Below are 17,646 nucleotides of genomic sequence, written 5' to 3'. Positions count from 1 at the left end.
CACAGAATAAATAAAGTGCGATTACTTGAGTGCCTTCTTTGCATCTAGGCTTGTGTGCTTTTGGTAACGGCGATGGGCATTCGGAGGACTTTCCATTGCATTAGAATTGTTAACTACAGTCTGATCGCCTGCCACTGAACTCCGATGGGAGATGGGCACAACTGGCACGTTCACTCCGACAACAGGGTCCTGACTAGATTTTCTGCAAACGCTAATTTCATTCGTGAGGATATAAATCGAGGAAGAACTGGTTAATATCGCTTCATTCGCGTTTTACTTGCACCATTGCGTACCTGCATTGAGTCCCGTAATTTCCTATGGCACCTTTCGCGGTGTCATTCTTAATCTTTCCAGCTCAGACACCTGTCGGGGATTGCAGCACTTGTCCGCGCACTCGTTGTCGTCATATCCGCAGTCACACTCCTCGCCCGCCTCGACATTTTATTCCACAAACGCTGCCTTAAATAATGAAATACAATAAATTTTGTCAAGCGTGAAAATATTCGAACGTTTCTTTCTATTTCTCCATTTAATTTCGTTCTAGGATTATTGCAGCAAACGAAAATATGTGATTAAAAATACCAGTAAAACATTTTCCTCTTCTTATTAATCCTCGATAGCTCTAGGCGTTGCTGATTTGGCCAATGCTTCACTTTTAAAACTTGCTGTTGTCGTTCGATTTCTCGCGTCGCAAATTGTACGATTTAACGGCCGTTGACATTGGTTTTAACAATGCGTTATTTACAGTTGTGCATCAACGGGGAGTGCACAGGATCCATTTGTTTGGAGTGGAATCTGACAGAGTGCTTTTTAACGAGCAACATCATACCGAACATCGACAAGCGAAAGCTCTGCGAATTAGCCTGTCAAAATGGGACTGATGCATCAACATGTCGTGGGACGAGCGAGTTTGCACACATGGTGGGATTGCCCGAGGGTGGAATGAGTCTCAGACCTGGTTCACCTTGCGATAATTTTCAGGTAAATTCTATGTAAGAATAAAATTGTTTATGGAGTATACAGATTCTTACATTTTTTGGAAGTAACATAGAATTTTTTTTCTTTAGGGTTATTGCGATGTTTTCTTGAAATGCCGAGCCGTTGATACGGAAGGACCGCTTGCGAGATTGAAAAACCTGTTGTTCAATAAAGAAACTTTATCGTCGGTAGCGCAATGGATAACTGTAAGTGTGGCCATTTTGTGATTTCTCTTCTCTGTGTTATCTATTAATGTTGTTTGTGTTATTTGTTTTAGGAATTTTGGTGGGCGGTGTTATTAATGGGTATAGCTTTCATCATATTTATGGGACTGTTTATCAAGTGCTGTGCTGTGCACATTCCTTCTACTAATCCCAAAAAGCCACCTGCGAGGCGTATCAGTGATACATTAACAAGACCGATGAATACTCTTAGAAGAATGGTAAGAAGATATCAATTACATTTACATATAGAAGTTTGCTTGTATCGTAATTTGAAATAAAATATATTTGGAAGGTCTAATTTTCTTGTTTTATTACTTGTAATTTTTATTACAGCGACATCCGCACGGTGGTGGAGCTGGGCCAAGGAGTATACCACCAAGAGGTCCAAGTCAAGGTGGACATGGAACGCGTGGACCCTCTCATGGTTATGGAGAGGGTAGAGGTGCTCAATATTATCCAAAAGGTGAATTAGTTTATTTAAACCTAGTTTATTTAAACTTTCACGCATTTCTCGTTGCTTGAGTTTAACTCCTATGCTTAAACATCAATCAACACATTTCATATGTATATCAAAAAATGTGTTCATTCTAGTATAAAAAAACAATTATTAATTCGGATTAAACTCAAGTTAACGTTGTCCGCGTTTTCTCGTTCCTTGTGTAACCCGCAATTACATCAGTGTCTTTTCCTGTTTGCATCTTCCTCGCATTGACGCGCATCTATGACTACCTGATACTATCGTTCTATGATCTGCAGAGGTGAGCCTGGGGCCTATATTCTTATGCTTAACAGGAGCAAATTCACGAATATGAATATCATTATCATATTCAATGGAACGTAGCTTTTTCTCATTACCATTTATAATAGAAGAATCTAAATATTCATAAAATTCTTGTATTTGCTCCTAGCTCATTGTTCATGGCATTACACTGGATGCTAGCTAAAATACTTTTTTTTTCTTATTCATATATTAGAGCCGAACTCTTCCCTCTTCTTTCTGATGTTCATATCATTAACTATCTCGCTTCTAAATTATAGGTTTTCCAGAATAATATTATTAACTCGAATAACAAAAGTAGCATGCGAAAAATATTCAGAAAAGATAGAGATCACGGCAATCATTTTTCCTTATTCGTTGTATTTTATTTGATTGTATCTTCTACATTCTACACAGTGGCAGCAATCCTTTATCCCTGCATATCCAATGGTTATTTTTGGTTACGCGTTTTGTTTCATTGCCGAACATTTTTCTAAAGCAGGATATCGCTCGGTTCCCACAGCTAGTGCGCCACCAAGTAGCGGGTCAGCAGACAATTACGGGCGTTCCAATCACCCAGAGCTGTATGCCGGCGCCTATTCGGGCTCCGGCGGAGGTGGGAGGAGCACAGCATATGAGATGAGACATCACAACAAGGTGTGACGATCCTAGGATGTCGTCAAGGACGAGGACCATCAATCGCGGCGTTGTACCACGAGTCGTTGTGTAGAACGATTGCCAAAATCGAAGAGAACCGATCCACTCCACGTAAGGGATGCAACGATAACGAGGTCGAAGCAATAATGACGAGTTACAGCACAATGGTCGAACAGATTGAGAGGTCCGGCGATATATACTCTTTTATCTGAGTTATGTAGAATTCATATAAAGAGACACGCGTAGATACAAAGAAAGTATGCATCGGTGATCAAATCGATCTCTCATTTTGTATCGATTTAGTAGATGTAATTTCGCGGAAATAAACGTTACGAACGACGACTCGAAAGATTGACCAGAATCACGATGACGTATATTGTAGAATATATTACGGAAATCGTGAATACCGAGAATTTTATATGTAATCTTTTTTATGTAGCACCAATGCCGCGTCTTTCGTGTTGTCGTTCAAAAAACTCGTCGCATGATCAAATTTTAGAATGCTTCGCCAATGATGGTGATATTGTTATATGATCAAAGTAATTTAAATCGATCCAACGTGATTCATTTCGCTTTAATAATTGACGCTGTACTCGCAGAGTGACAAACGCGGCGATGTTATAAAGGAAAGCGTGTCGCATCTTTGTCTCTCGCCACTACGAAGACTTAAGGCCAAGATCGTATGGTCTTTGTGTGACGGCGTCCCTCGAGATGTCGATATTCTGTGCATGTCGCTCTCGAAAGTTAGATTAAGAGAATCTCTAAGACCTTGTTTGTTAGAAATCAAATAAGTTTAACGTGGGAAATTGGCAATAAGACAATATGTCCTTTGGTAAACAGCGCATGTAAATGAGCTTTCCAAAGGCGGCTTGTACTCATATTCTATTTATCGACGAGTATAGAATAAAAAATCGTCTTTTTAATCAGATCAAAATTTTATCGTGGAACAATAATGATTTAATTTAGTTTTAAAACTTGATGTGCGATTAAATTTCAGTAGATGCACCGTGATAGAAAATTGGACTAGAAAATTGGAACTATCGCGTATAAAGTATCACCAGATACACACCGTTATGTTTATTCGCAATTTCATTACCTAAAATATTTTTTTAACTGCTTTCTGGAGCGAAATGACACCCTACCATTACCAACCATCACAGGTCATTTACTTGATCTCTGTACCATGTAGAATAATATAATTAACGATATGTATTATTCTTATACTAATTTGTATATTAGCCAATTTTAAAGTAAAGTTATGCAAGATTACGAAGGATGTAAAAGCAGCAAGAACAAAATGATGCGTTTCTAGCGATTATTCCATTAATTATTACATGGACAAAGGATGATATGATTATTAAAACTATGCTGATTATTATTATTAATTAGTTACATCTTGCATGATGATAATTATCTCCGCCTATTGCGAATGTTATAAGTTATATTTAATTAAAAAACGAGTTTTTATAATATGCTATATTAAGTCGAGGGCTGCACCGTAAACACGCAATTATGCGTATAGCGGACCAAAGATGAGCCCTCTTATCGAAACGCGCGCGAACATGTTACATTATAGATATATATATATCTATATATATATATATATCTATATATAAGATAGATATATATAATACACATGGGCTCACACACGTGCAACAGCTGCATACTCGTAAGCGAGATCGGTTCTTATCCTCGCGGTGAATCGTATCTGGTGCTCAAAACCGTTGTCGATACGATTAATGCACTTCCCTTCTCCGAAACGCCAAATCTGAACAAACGACTGAGTTCTTTTTCGCTTGTCCTTATCGACGTCTTTATGCAACAGGTAACGTCGAGATTGATGTCCGTTCCTGTTCGTAATATATTCCATTAAAAATGAATAATTACGCGAATATATGCGCTAGTTAAATTAGCGATAACAAATCGAATTGTCTCAGAAAAAAGTTGTGTGCTAGAAATAAATTTATTTCTTTTTATCTAATTATTATAGGTTTTATGATTTTTAAAATTACTTTTACAATTCATTTTTTTTAATGTAACGAACAAATGCAATTTTTGCAATATGAGATTAAAAGCAGATTTGTTTTGCAACGTTTCCGTCAATTTCCTTATAATTATTATATAAAATCGTTTATATAGCAGAATATTTATCTTTAAACTTCAGTGCAGATAAAATATTAATGATATACAATCTATATATTAGTTTTAATTATAAACAAATTAAAATTGTTTAAAAATTTAGCATTGATCAATCTTTATTTTTCAGTCATGCAAAAATTCGTAGAGTAATAAATAACAGAAATTCAATCGCATTTTCAATATCAATTGGTGTGATCAATATTCTCTGTGTCTCTGTCCGCGATTGAATTATAGCCCTCTGCGTTGTAACTTTAAGACTGTGTTTACCTAGGCAGAAAGTTGGATATAGGGATGCAGGAAACGAAACGAGGAGGTGCCAGCAAAGACGCTAATACGAGTTTGCGGATCGTGTGGAAATGTACAATAGATGCAATGTGATTATAGGTAGGTGGATCATGCCAGGTTTTGTGAGGAAAAAGCGAAGGAATTACAAGAAAAATGGGACGGAAAGTAAAAGTTTTTTGGGCGCGTGCGAAGAAATATTGTGAGTGACTGCGAAAAAGATAGACCGCGAGTGTGTATATCTGTGTAAATATACTGATATTATAAAATGATTATATAACCATAAACAGATGGTAAAGCGAATACAAAAAATACTTGTTTTTATATCAGATCTGTATTATAGCGAAATATTATTCTGTATTTTGTAATCAGAACGGAAGTTTAGGGATGACGTGCGAGTGTCTGTACGTGCGTGTAATCGAGCCTCTAAGTTTTAAGTATGAGTTTTCTTGGGCGATCCACCATGGACCGGGGAAATCCGTACGATTATCGTTATTTAGGAAATTTTGAGATTTTTTGCGTATAGGTGCAAAAAAATTGCGTTTGACCCCATTCACAGCCGCTCATAACATTATTAAACGATTTAGTCTGTTTTTATGCGAGCAATCCGTGACGATCTTTTACTGCCAACGAACGGAGCTAGGTGCAATTCCAATTTTCGATTAATTTTAATGCGTTATGTATAATGCATCGCTAGAAATGTTTTTTGCCAATGAATATAAATTACGGTCTTCTAAGTGTATGATAGTGTAAATGCTTTAGAGAGTCAGATAAGACTTTTTATACATCGTTTTTAAATTTCTTTACGCAGAAGAGGAAAGAAGCTTTTTTCGTGTGTTAATGAAAAAGTGCGAAATAACGTCGTTCGAGAAAATCTTTGTCACTTCGTTCCGAGCCACTGCCATTTGACGAGCAATCTCGAGGTAGTTAGAAGTGTTAGAACTTGCCTTCGGAACGAGTTGACGTCCTAATCGAACAGTTATCGATGCGCAAAAACTACTTTTGCTTCCATTTCACTGCCACTACCATTTCGAACGACTGAACCATTATGATCAAAGATCGCGGGTACAAATTCGTACGCGAGTACCGGAGTATTCAAAGTATATAATGGAGTATTCAAAGATAAAATAGATAGCAATGCCTTGTTACGTTCCAAAAAAGCCTAAAGAGCGAGCGTGGAATGGGGTCAGGGTGTAGTTACTAGTTGACAATGAAGTCGCTTGCGCGCGAAAAAAATTAATAAGAGATAAGAATAAATTCTCCTTCATCATTTGTCCCAGACCTCTAACTACATATGCTTAAGCTTATTCGTTTTCGCGGCATCTGGATTAAGATGCGATTTCAATCCCCCTTCTTGTGGTAAATGAACTTCCTCTACGTGTTCGTTGCAGTAGCGCAACGCGTCAAGTCGTCGTTATATATCTTGTTGATAACGAGAGTTAAATCTTCGAAGGCCATCGCGATTGGTATGTACTGTATATTGTGTACCGATCTTAATCCAGAACCGCAATACTATGACGCGATGCACACACAACACACTACTCTATCACTTGTACATAATGTTATAGAAGGAAAGAACAAAAAGAAAATCGAAGATTATATTTTTTCTATCGATCCAAAAACGTGGTGACCTATCAACATCGTGCATCCGGGATTATTTAAGCGTAATTTTATGCTCTTTTGTACCAAATTACCTTCGCGAACGAATCGTTTCCTTCTTCTCCCCGAGAGAAATCGTAAGTTTTTTTTATTTTTTTTTTTTATTTAGAGCGTTACTTGGATATCACCGAACACCAAGTAGCCCTTACGTTCGTGCCGTATCTCTATTTTTAGTCGATGATGCGTTTCTGAGATGTATCTCTTTATTGTAAATTATTATAACCGAGCATGATACTGACCAATCGCTGAACGTAGCTTCAGACCACCACTCTCTCTTTTCCCAAAATGTCTAGAATGCGGCGAGTGTTTTAAGGATATTATAAATAAAAAAATTATGATTGTGAATATCTCTTGTGTTAATGTGATTAAAAGAGAACAAAACATTGTAAAGAATTAATAAAGCATACATTTTACATTTACTTGCGTGTAATCTCTGGATCTGATATGATAGGGATCGTAAAGATTATGTCATTTTGTACACATAATTTTATTTGTTATATAAACTATTGTAAAGAGTTATAATTGTACATTAAAAAGTCATAGTGGGTAATGACGACCTACTGTGTGATACATGAATATCGCAATCGTTAGCTTGAAGTCATGGGAGTCTTACATCATGCATCCCTGTGCAATAGAAAAATTCTTTGACATAAGATATAATACTCGATTGGAATTCAAGATATGCAATTATGTTAGTAACGAATATTTCGAGTCGGATGTCAAATGTAATTGAGAGAATACTGTACATTACAAAAAATGCATATTATATATCACTTTGAGTTGTGAAAATTCGCGAGACCAATTGCCCGTCAATTATAATTTTCCTTGATAAGGAATAAAGATTTTTACAAAGGCAAAATAGAATTATGCGATATCTATTTCACAATAAACAGATTTCAATACGTGATGCGCGTTTTTTGCCACAAGCAACGTAAGGAAATGGCTAAAATGCATTATGCAATGCCACAAACTTGTACTGTTGAAATATCGAGAAATAACTTTTCGATAACTTTACCAACCTTTTGAACAATCGTATGCATTTACCACTCTTTCATATTTTTGCTCATATTTTGCTTGTACTTTTTCACACACACACGCACATGCGCACGCGCATACATACACAGAGCGATACTAACCGAAAACTAATCCCATCCGGAAAGTTATCGCACGGACAGCGACATATAAAGCAAAGTCATGATTGCCCCCCGATGTTACAAGTAGACGTAAAAAAGTGGCCCTGAGTGGCAAGTTATAAATGCAGCACCCTGTTCTCACTCGCAATTTTGTCCTTAAATTTACGGCTGCGAATGCTCGAGCTTATACACATCGTGATATGCATTGCGTATCAGTGCGTACGGGAAACAACTTTCCAGTAAGTCCATCGTCAGGAATGGCGATTCTTGAACTATCTGATCGAGCAGAAGATACACGGATTCTCTGTTTCGAGTTGTCTCCTTGTCCACTTCTTGGCCTAATCTTAACAAGCTTGACGAGGCCAGAGCGAGAAATTCCTTCATCCTATCTTCTATATCGTTCTGTCCGCAAATCGTGAATAACGCTCCGAATATATTGTTTATTGCCGTTGCCATGCAATGTATGTTGTTGGAGTGGCCCTCGAGCGACGCTCTGTAAAAGGAGTTATCGTTCCGAGCCAATTTCGGAATGGAGACCGCCACGAAGACCATCAGCAGGCAAACGAGCAGGTGCTCGTCCTCGTCGACCTCAGCTTTTTGATTTCGTAGTGCGGTTGTCAAAGTGGGATCGACCTTGCAGGTCAAACCTGCAGCCGACGTCATTTCGGAAACGACTCGCATAGGATCGCCGGATGGCAAATGATGTCTGAAGTCCAATATAGAGCTCAGCAAAAACGGTATACGTTCCTCTAGCACGTCGACCAGTGCCGACTGTGACAATTGTCGGAAGCTGAGAATTACGCCTATTATAGTAACTCGTTGAAGAACGTTGTCCACATGTTGCAACTTCTTGAACTGCTCCTTCATCACCTCCGGCTTGTCGAAATTCGTTCTCAGAGCGATCAACACGTCCTTGTTGCCAGCCACCAGTTTTTTTCAACTGTTGCACCTGGCTGGCGATGTGCCACATCAGATTTTCGTTCAACATCTTCATACCATACGGTCCTATTAATTCCGCCAATGACCTTAGCTCGTTAATATCGGAGAATTCTTCGGCATTGAAAGGTATGGCACCTTCGACCGACAAGCTAACGAATGCCCGCTGATTCGCCGAATAACAAATATTACCGGCGCTAACTCGCCTCAGCAGAACGTCCGAATACCATTGCGTGTACAGTGCGGCTATAGTCTTATCACCGTGACTATCCAGTTCCTGCGTTTGTTGCAATAAGGCGTTATTAAAGACGCGTGTGATATCTATATGCACGTAATTTTCGATGGTCTGAAGGACGTTCATGTAAGATCTGACGCTGACAAAGAGCTCTGACGGTTTAGCTATCTCACTGGTATCCGGATTGTACATGACCATTCCTACTAGCGCCCTAGCGAATCGCGACTCTAGATGTTGATGCAGATACTCTCTCGGCGCGAACGTGTACTCCCAGACATTAATAGTGGGACAATAATTAATAGCATAGCATAGCTCAGTGAGAGCCATGTGCAACTTGTCCATCGTTGTTAACTCCTCCCGGGTCTTCCGGTAGCTCTCTATACCAGGCTTATGAATCTCGTACATATTCTTCTTATTCTTATCTTTTTTCTTCCGATTAACAACTTGTGAAATTAACAGAGCGCAATGTTTCGGTAATAGTTTGTCGCCCATGTTACATTGCTCGTCGCAAATAGTCGTGATAATGTTCTTAGCTTCTTTAGCCATCTCATCCAGAAACATGTTGACGACGGACAGGCTTCTTTCGCGAATGTGATGACGCTCCTCCGGACAGAGCTCGTGAGTGCAACTCTGGAAGTGGCTGCATATGAGCGGGAAGGCGACGATGTATCGATTCTGAGCAGGAAACTCGAGACACATGTGAAACTGATCCTCGAATATCTTGCTATAGAAGCAGAAAATGGACAAGTCAGACGTTTCGACCAACATCTCATCCAAATTGTCCACCATTTTCGCGTGGAAGATTACTGTGTCCATGAAGGAGGCTAATTCTCTATTATCAGCCAGATTCATATTGCATTTCGCGATAGACATGTAGGCCTGCAGCCTATACCAATCCAGTCGGAAGGCACGGAAATCAAACAATTCATTATCCTCGACCTGCTTCACGGTCAGACTAGCTATAGTTGAACACATATCACTAAGAATAGCTCCCTCGTCCTCTGGGCAGACTGGGAGATTCTGTATCATCTGGTGTAGAGCAGGGGCGTCAAATCCCGCAAGAAACTGGACGTAATACCTTTGAAGCACTTGAGAATATTTCTTTACTAGTGCTCGCAATTCCTCGCAATGGAAGAGCAATTCCGGCAGCTGACGGTCCACCAGATCCTCGCCACCTCGTCCCTTGCTTTTACCTTGAGTAGGCGGATTGTCTCCATGCCTCAGCAGCCATAGTACCTCGTCTCTCGCATGGGAAAGGCCCATCAACACTAGTAGCGCCTTCGGTCCGAGAAGACCAGGCTGATCTGTCAAAATTAAACCTAATTCTTTCAGTGCAGTCCTCAAGAATTTTCTTCTCTCCCTGTGCCTGTAACCAGCCTTTTGTACTGCCTGATTGTAACATTCCTTTACCTCCGACACTCTCTTGCCATAGCCTTTCATACTCTCAAAGAAGGTTTGAATATACTGGTGTATGTAGATTACCTCGTCTCTAAACAACGCCAATACCCAACCAGATTCAAGAGCAGTGATCCACAGTTTGCTTGGCTGCTCTTGACTCAAGAACGTGTGGCAGAGTGTAAATCCAAGTATCACCCATCTTTCGATTCTATCCAGACTCAACGTTTCGCAGGACATTGTATCCGTCGCCGCTGCTTTTAGTATCTGGCCAGGACTGCCAACGAGACTCAGCTTTTGATCGGCCCTCCACGTGTCGGCGGACAAGTTTCTACCAGGATACACAGGCCACAATGAAGTCAGGGCGTTCTTCAGCAATTTGGAGTGTGGCACAAATTCTTCGGAAAGTTTTTTCAATGGAGCATCGTAATCCATGATCATCTGACCTAAACGAGGGAAGCTAGGATCTGATTGACTGTGCACCATCTCGTGAGCCGCGTTGAAGAGTCCCAGCACCGCCTTGCGATCCTCGACTCGTGACAAGAGAATCATCAGGCTGACATACGTGATCACGAGATCCAAGTATCCTTTGGTCAAGTCGAAATTGATTGTGATATCCATGTGGACGCCGCACGCATCCATAGTAGTCAGAAGCTCGCACACGTTGTCCTTGAAATCCAACAGGTCGACAAACGTGTAGTAGTACAATGACAGAGACTTAATAATTTCATTACGTATATTCATGATGGTCTGCAGACCCTTTATGTCGATGTTGGGAAACTTCCTGACGATCGTCTTGATGGAGCCCTCCAGCGCCTTGTCGGAGAGGAAGGCGGGCTTCGATTTGGCGTCGCCGCATGCCTTTTTGATATTGTAGATTCGTGTCAGCATACCTGTACCCCTGTCGTTCAGGATGATCAGCTTCTCGGCCAGCTTCTGCTGGCTCGGCACGATGGGTCGGGCCATGGCCGCGGCGTTTGCTCGATCGTGATCCTCTCACGCGATCGACATCACCTGTCAACTGTGTTGTTGATTAAATGCGAGTGACAGCGATCCCTCGGACCCCACCCCTGGAAGCAGGTAATTTATCCCACCGGATGTGCCGAGTGTTTCCTCTGATTACCTGCAACGAGAAACGGCAGTTGTTTCACGCGTTCTCGGAACAGCGCGGGCACCTTTGTTCTACGATCCGCGTTACTCACCTTGCCGTCGCGATTACATGTTGCACGCGAATCGCAATCGTAATACAACAGGCCGAGGCACAGCTCCTCTCTTTCTCTCTCCCTTTTTGTATGGCACCCGTGCTGTGCTCCGAGACACAGCGCATACCGCGTGCAGTTGGCGCTATCGGCGGGCGCAGCAGTCGTACCAACGTGACGGACGCGGACTCCCACTCATCTATTAAGTGCAGGTGGCGCCTCGGGCAGTGGATTTGAAATCGCAGTGTGCGTTGAGCGAGGGAAGTTTCGCTCGTTCTCGGCGAGTGTGTATTTCCGTATATTTGCATCTGCATGTAGTGTGCGTAGCTGCGAAAAGTGCCATTTCGGATGACGAATCGACGACGAGTCGGATTACCGTTGGAGACGACATGGATCGAGCCTTGGATGTGAACGAGCTCTGGATTACCGAGACCGGACCGATCTGCGACGGAGCGACTGTACGTCGTAGCCGACACGTCATCTTTTCACTCGCGATGCGGCGAATTTCCTCGATTTTCATCGGTAAGTGTTTACGTATTTGCATACTCATTTATTTATTTCAAATCGATAATTGACGATTAAGCAAACGAAGTACATATCGTCGCGATCAAATATTCCGAAATTTATGACCGAATATCAAATATGGCAGTCCTCCGAACGAGAAGTTCGGAGTCCCGATGTCCGATTTGCATCGGCCTCTTCGCGAGTAATGTTCCAATAATCGCGGGTATGACGTACATTTGCATGAGGTAGCGAGAATTTCGCGGTGCAGCATATCGAGACTGTAAGGAGCAGAATTGGAATTACGCGATATTGAATCATTTTTCTGTGGCGGCAAAGCTGTGGAATTTAAAGTTTTTGCTTTGTCGCTGGCGCCATCTGCCGGTGACACTTGAATTATCTCCTCTTACCACTATGGGTAATTTACCAACCTGTCAACAGAATGTTTCATAAATGGATTTGTGTGCGGTGTGCGAGCAACTGAATTTTTAAATATATTTTTAAACATTACTATTTATGGAATAGATGGCATTTCTTCATACAAGTTACATGATGTGAAATCATTTAAAATAGAATATTCATTAAATTATTTAAAGACAGTAATGCTTTTTAAAAATACAAGAGACGCGATTTAAAAATGAAACACATATTTTATTCATATTATTTATTTATACAGAAAATGTGTACAAAGAATGAATATATGAAAAAACTATAAAAGATTATATTTATTTGCTACAACAACGTGACTAAAAAAGAATTTATTTTTCAATTATTTGAAATAAAAAAAGAGAATTTTAATGAGAATTCAATACTGAGAAAAGATTTAATAATATTTTTATTTCTGTAAAATTAATAAACTAAATTGTTACATTAAAATTGCATTTATGAATAAAAAGCAATAAAATTTTAATAATTTGAAACATTTAAACTGGAAAATTTCATTGTTTAAATTATTTGCTGTTGTAGCAAATAAACGATGTAAATTTAATATTACATATATCAGCGTAGAATCGAAGTTCGCATAAATATAGCTTTTGAAGAATGACATTATTTTGATTACAGACGTAAATTATTTAAAATGATCGCAGAAGGATTATCAGCGAAGAAAATTTGCGCAATGTTGGCATCGATATGAATCCATAACAATGTGAAAGAGTGAAAGAAATACATATAGCGTTGCAGCACAGTTTCACGAAATCTAAAGTTAAAGATCGTTTCTTTACTTTGCGGAGTGATTGATAATCCCGAATAGCCGTACATAACTTAGTATTTACAGAGAGAGAGAAAGAGAGAGAAAGAGAGAGAGAAAGAGATAAGATATTATTCTCGTACGCAGTGTAGGATACTTTGCGGGATAGTATCGGGCGAGTAACCCGGAAACCGATATCTGTCATACGTCGGGGAAAACGGCGCTTAGTCAGGCAAAAAGTCCTCCGCTATCTAGATGTATGATAATGGATATAATCCTTCGGGTACCTTATCTCTTATGAGCGTTATTCGTTTATGAGCGCTTTTGGATACCGTTCAATTCTCGTCTCGTCTTCTTTCTCGCCGCCCTCGATCGAATCTCTCTCCCTCTCCCCCTTTCCTTCCTCCTCTCTCGTTGGCTCGGTTTCACTTCTTTCCCATTTTTCATTAGCACAATCAAACTGGCCGTACGCGGAGAAACAATAGCTTCTTGCCGGTCTTCGCCATGGGCGTTTCTCCGCGTGGAAAAAAAGCGTATAGATTATCGACCGACAGAGAGGGGCTTGGCCACTGTGTTTACCCTCTCGTTCGCTTTTCTCGGACGTAAAGGGAAAGAGAACAGAGAGAGAGAGGGGGGGGGGAGGGGAGAGAACGGTTCTTCTAGCTAGGTTTCTCCAGCAAGCGCTTCTGTTGACTGCGAATTCGTAATTGTTTCCTGCTAGGAGGAGGAGAAGGAGGGGAAGGAGGAGAAGGAGGAGGAGGCCAGGTGGAGTGACTAACGACCAATTTCCTTCGGCAGACGAGTCATTCCCCGGTATGATCGATCCGATTATCGCTCGGTGTGCTCGTCCTCGCGATTTCGAGCCGCGTACATCACGACGATTTCCTCTTTCATCTTTGCGAATCGTCAGTCGCACCTCGACGACGAAATCCCGCGTCTTCCTGGAAAAAAAAAATCCGCGCATTTTATTCCCAAAATAACGCGGGATTTTACTCGGGGTTTTACTCGATAAATCGGAATCAGCTCGAAGATTTAGTAAGGATTAAAACTTAGTGATGTGTCTATTATGCGGTTTAATACCTTGAGTAATGCCCCATTGAACAGCGCATCGATTTAGAATCGTGCATGAAGACTGGAAAAAGAACCAGCTATTTTATCTGTGCTATTTGTCATTAAAATTACATTATATATTGCCCTTTTTTAAATCTCGGAATCATAATATTGGCTGTGATATTTGTCTCGTGCAAGAGTATAACAAGTTCCCTAGCTTTGTGTCGCGGCAAGAAAGATCCCGGAGTTTAACGCGGCGAAAAAAAAAATCAGCCACGAGAATATCGCGAGTACCACAGTAAGAGTTAATGATATTAAAGTAACTGAAACGTAAGAGAGTTAATGTGATATTATGCTGAAGTACGTCCGTCTATATAGACTTAAACACGTAACCACGAAGATGTCCAACAGTTGCGTTTCCTAACGACGTATCTGGGGTAAAGGGGAGGCAATTGGGGCGGCTTTAATTATCTCGCGGGCTTCCTAACGTGCAATTAATTCCGAATGCGGTTTAGTTTAGCGAACGAAGAGCAAACAATGTATTACGCCCTAGGCCGTCTAAACGTAGATGGTTACCGCGGAATTGAGGGGACTGGAGGGGATCGGCGGGGGTTAGAGGGGTCGCTTAAGAGGCAATGGGGATAGCGTTAGGCCACTTTACGCAAATAGCATGGATCCTGCAGATAGTGCATACTTCCTGTAACGCGCTACCGCCATACGTATACCCCTTCGTTTACTCGTCTTTCCACCCCCGTCCCTCGCGCCCTTTTCACGGTTTTCCGTTCCCCTCTCACAGCCGCGAATGCGAGGTTAATGCTCCATGAACTTGTGATTGTTTTCAATGTGAAAGCCCACATCGTTTTAGCGAAGGCGTGTTTGCATCAATTTCGCATACATCACACATGTGCCATTATTCTATTCCAGTCAGCGACGTAATTGGAGTCTGTTCATAATTAGAAGAAAAAAATATTTTGACTTTTTTTCCAAATAAATGATTCGTGCATCTTAAGAGTCGTGTTTTTATAAAAAATTTCAACAGTTTGAATTTTCTCTCTCTCTCTCTTTTATTTAAGCCATAGAGAGATCGAAGATTTCTTTGCGAGATTTTATACACGGATCGAAAATTCAATTCGCCGCTCGTGAGAGTGAATTTTTTTTCGAAACGAGGCCGAGCATCGGAAGGTAACTCGTAGCAGAAGGGAACCAAACGTAATTAACTCTGCTAGTGTATTACGAATCAATAGCGTATATTGGATACGTCCTATTGGCATGTATTTGTACGCTGCATGCTATTACGTATCCCCCGCAAGCGATATATATATATGTGTGTGTGTATATATATATATATATATATATATATATATATATGTAATATGTTGACAATCAAGATTGAAAATGTTGCATATCTCAATTAATGTTCGAGCGATAATTGAGAGTATCAAAACACTTTTCTGCCAATGTATTAATTGCGGTGCTAATAATCAAAGGGAATTTGCATCCACAGTTCATTCGCAAAACAACGAGAATAAATGTTACTATCAAAAAATTACGATAGAATTACAGAGGGTGCAATAAATTCTACAATCTTTTCTTTTCTTTTCTGTTCTCATAATTAATGATTGTAAAATTTTTTTTCTGAGAGTTAGTGATAAATCATCTCATAGAATTTTATATACAGAACTCGTTGCACTCGGTATTCTACTGCAAAACAGGTTTCTTATTTGTCATTTTTCAAGTTAACGTTAATTGATCCTTTCGTTTTGTCAAGTCAAAAATGTTTGAATATTAATGAATATGAATTTCACTGGTTTACCAAAAATTTCCAGAGTAAAGGAAAACTCGACAAATCTAATAAAGCAAAGTAGAAATATGCAAATCGGTAAACGACTAGATAATAACCAGACTCAAAAATGTACAAAATGCATAATGTAAAGCAAAACTTAGTAGTATAAATTCGAAAAGAAAGTAGACAGAGACTATTTCCACTAAAACTCACTAGAGAGAGATAGAGTAAAGGACGAAAAGGATAAAGGGAAGCAGAGGGAGAGAGAGAGAGAGAGAGAGAGAGAGAGAATAGTTCGCGCGAAGCGAATGACTGTGATTCGTCCAATTATCGGTTGGCACCAAAAGTGCTGGGTCTGGCTCGCCTGCCAAATGGGAAATAGCCGGCGAACTGCAGAGGCAAGCTATAGCTGTAGTTATGGACCTACGGACTCTGCGCGCGGACTGTATGGATCCCCCCTTTCTCTCTTTTCCTTTCTCTCTGTCTCTCTCTCTTTTCGTACGATATGGACTTCCATGGTACGGAGGCTGCCGGACGATGTAAACGGCAATCGCCGAAAGATAATTTTGCCCCGTAGGATTCGACGATTTTCTGCCGGGATGACTTCGTGAGAGAGCTCGCGCGCTCGCGAACGGAAACCCGAAGGAATTGTAAAAATCCAATCGGAATTAGGACGTCGCACGGCGAGCTATCGGTTTCTCAAATTGCGTTTGAATATTCGTGTAACGCGGCGGGACGGCGGTTACTAAAAAATCGGGAAGCCGTATCGATAATCGATACATGAAGCTAATCAATTCTGGCTGACTCGATATTGCCCCTGCTACGCGAAGCAACGTGAATACGACGATAACAGACCGCTGGTTCGGTCATGTCATCCGTAAGAAAATCAGCTTCGCGGAATGTAACGATATCAAAATAGGACGGTTAATATTTTATGCGGCCGAACACTGTCCGAGTAAAAATTGGATGCCGATCTGACGGCTCCGTCGTGTGCGGGAGGCTAATCGGAGTTTTAATTTCAGACTTAATTATTCATGAATTTAAACCGCATACACCGAAACTCCGTTTTCCACCTATTTGAAATACATAATTCGCGAAAGCGGCGCTTTAAAATTTAAATATTGTCAAGCTAAAACCAGCCGTTTTACCATTTTAATTCTGTATTCATAACATAACGTTATATAACGTGTGTCGTATCGACCTCGTCGCGTTAATATTCAACGGGTGTCGTAGAAAATACCATGCCATCGGTAGACGCAGCGGTCATCGATATATAGGTGGTGCATTCGCAAAATCGCGAACAGCCGGTTTGGACTTTGCCGGTCAATCGCCCGTCGTCGCCGTCGTCGTCGTTCCTTCTTTCGTTGCGCGTTCACGCTCGACTTAGCGCGCCCCGAGACTGGTAAATGACGTCATTAACGAGGGCTAAAGTGCTGACGCGTCGAGACTAACCCCAACCTTTGACCCCCAGTTTACCCCCCCCCCCTCTCCGCCGTCCAGTTTCCCTCCACAGCCCTTCGAGATCGATG

General features: G+C 40.8%; 2 protein-coding genes across 4 annotated transcripts; one reads left to right on the top strand and one right to left on the bottom strand.

Annotated features, from left to right (window-relative positions):
- The first annotated feature begins 702 nt into the window (after positions 1-702).
- Positions 703-2,741, top strand: LOC118648199 (disintegrin and metalloproteinase domain-containing protein 10 homolog). Of its 3 annotated transcripts, none has more exons than XM_036294525.1 (5): positions 703-981; positions 1,068-1,184; positions 1,256-1,420; positions 1,536-1,665; positions 2,483-2,741. In XM_036294525.1, exons 1-5 carry the CDS (start codon positions 733-735, stop codon positions 2,620-2,622), a joined length of 801 nt encoding a protein of 266 aa, XP_036150418.1. In that variant the 5' UTR covers positions 703-732; the 3' UTR covers positions 2,623-2,741. The 3 variants fall into 3 exon arrangements, with proteins under 3 accessions (XP_036150418.1, XP_036150417.1, XP_036150416.1); XM_036294524.1 differs by having other exon boundaries at positions 2,462-2,741; XM_036294523.1 differs by having other exon boundaries at positions 2,459-2,741.
- Positions 2,742-7,898: 5,157 nt separating this feature from the next.
- LOC118648198 (membrane-associated protein Hem-like) lies at positions 7,899-11,757 on the bottom strand. The gene is given in 3 exon segments (XM_036294522.1): positions 7,899-8,765; positions 8,767-11,518; positions 11,598-11,757. Coding segments are annotated over 2 exon segments (3,369 nt in total). The 5' UTR covers positions 11,362-11,518; positions 11,598-11,757; the 3' UTR covers positions 7,899-7,991.
- Positions 11,758-17,646: the final 5,889 nt, after the last annotated feature.

The sequence above is a fragment of the Monomorium pharaonis genome, unplaced genomic scaffold, assembly GCF_013373865.1.
Source record: "Monomorium pharaonis isolate MP-MQ-018 unplaced genomic scaffold, ASM1337386v2 scaffold_281, whole genome shotgun sequence".
NCBI lineage: Eukaryota > Metazoa > Arthropoda > Insecta > Hymenoptera > Formicidae > Monomorium > Monomorium pharaonis.
The sequence above is the reverse complement of the archived record's forward strand: the minus strand, read 5'-3'. Positions and strand labels throughout refer to the sequence as shown.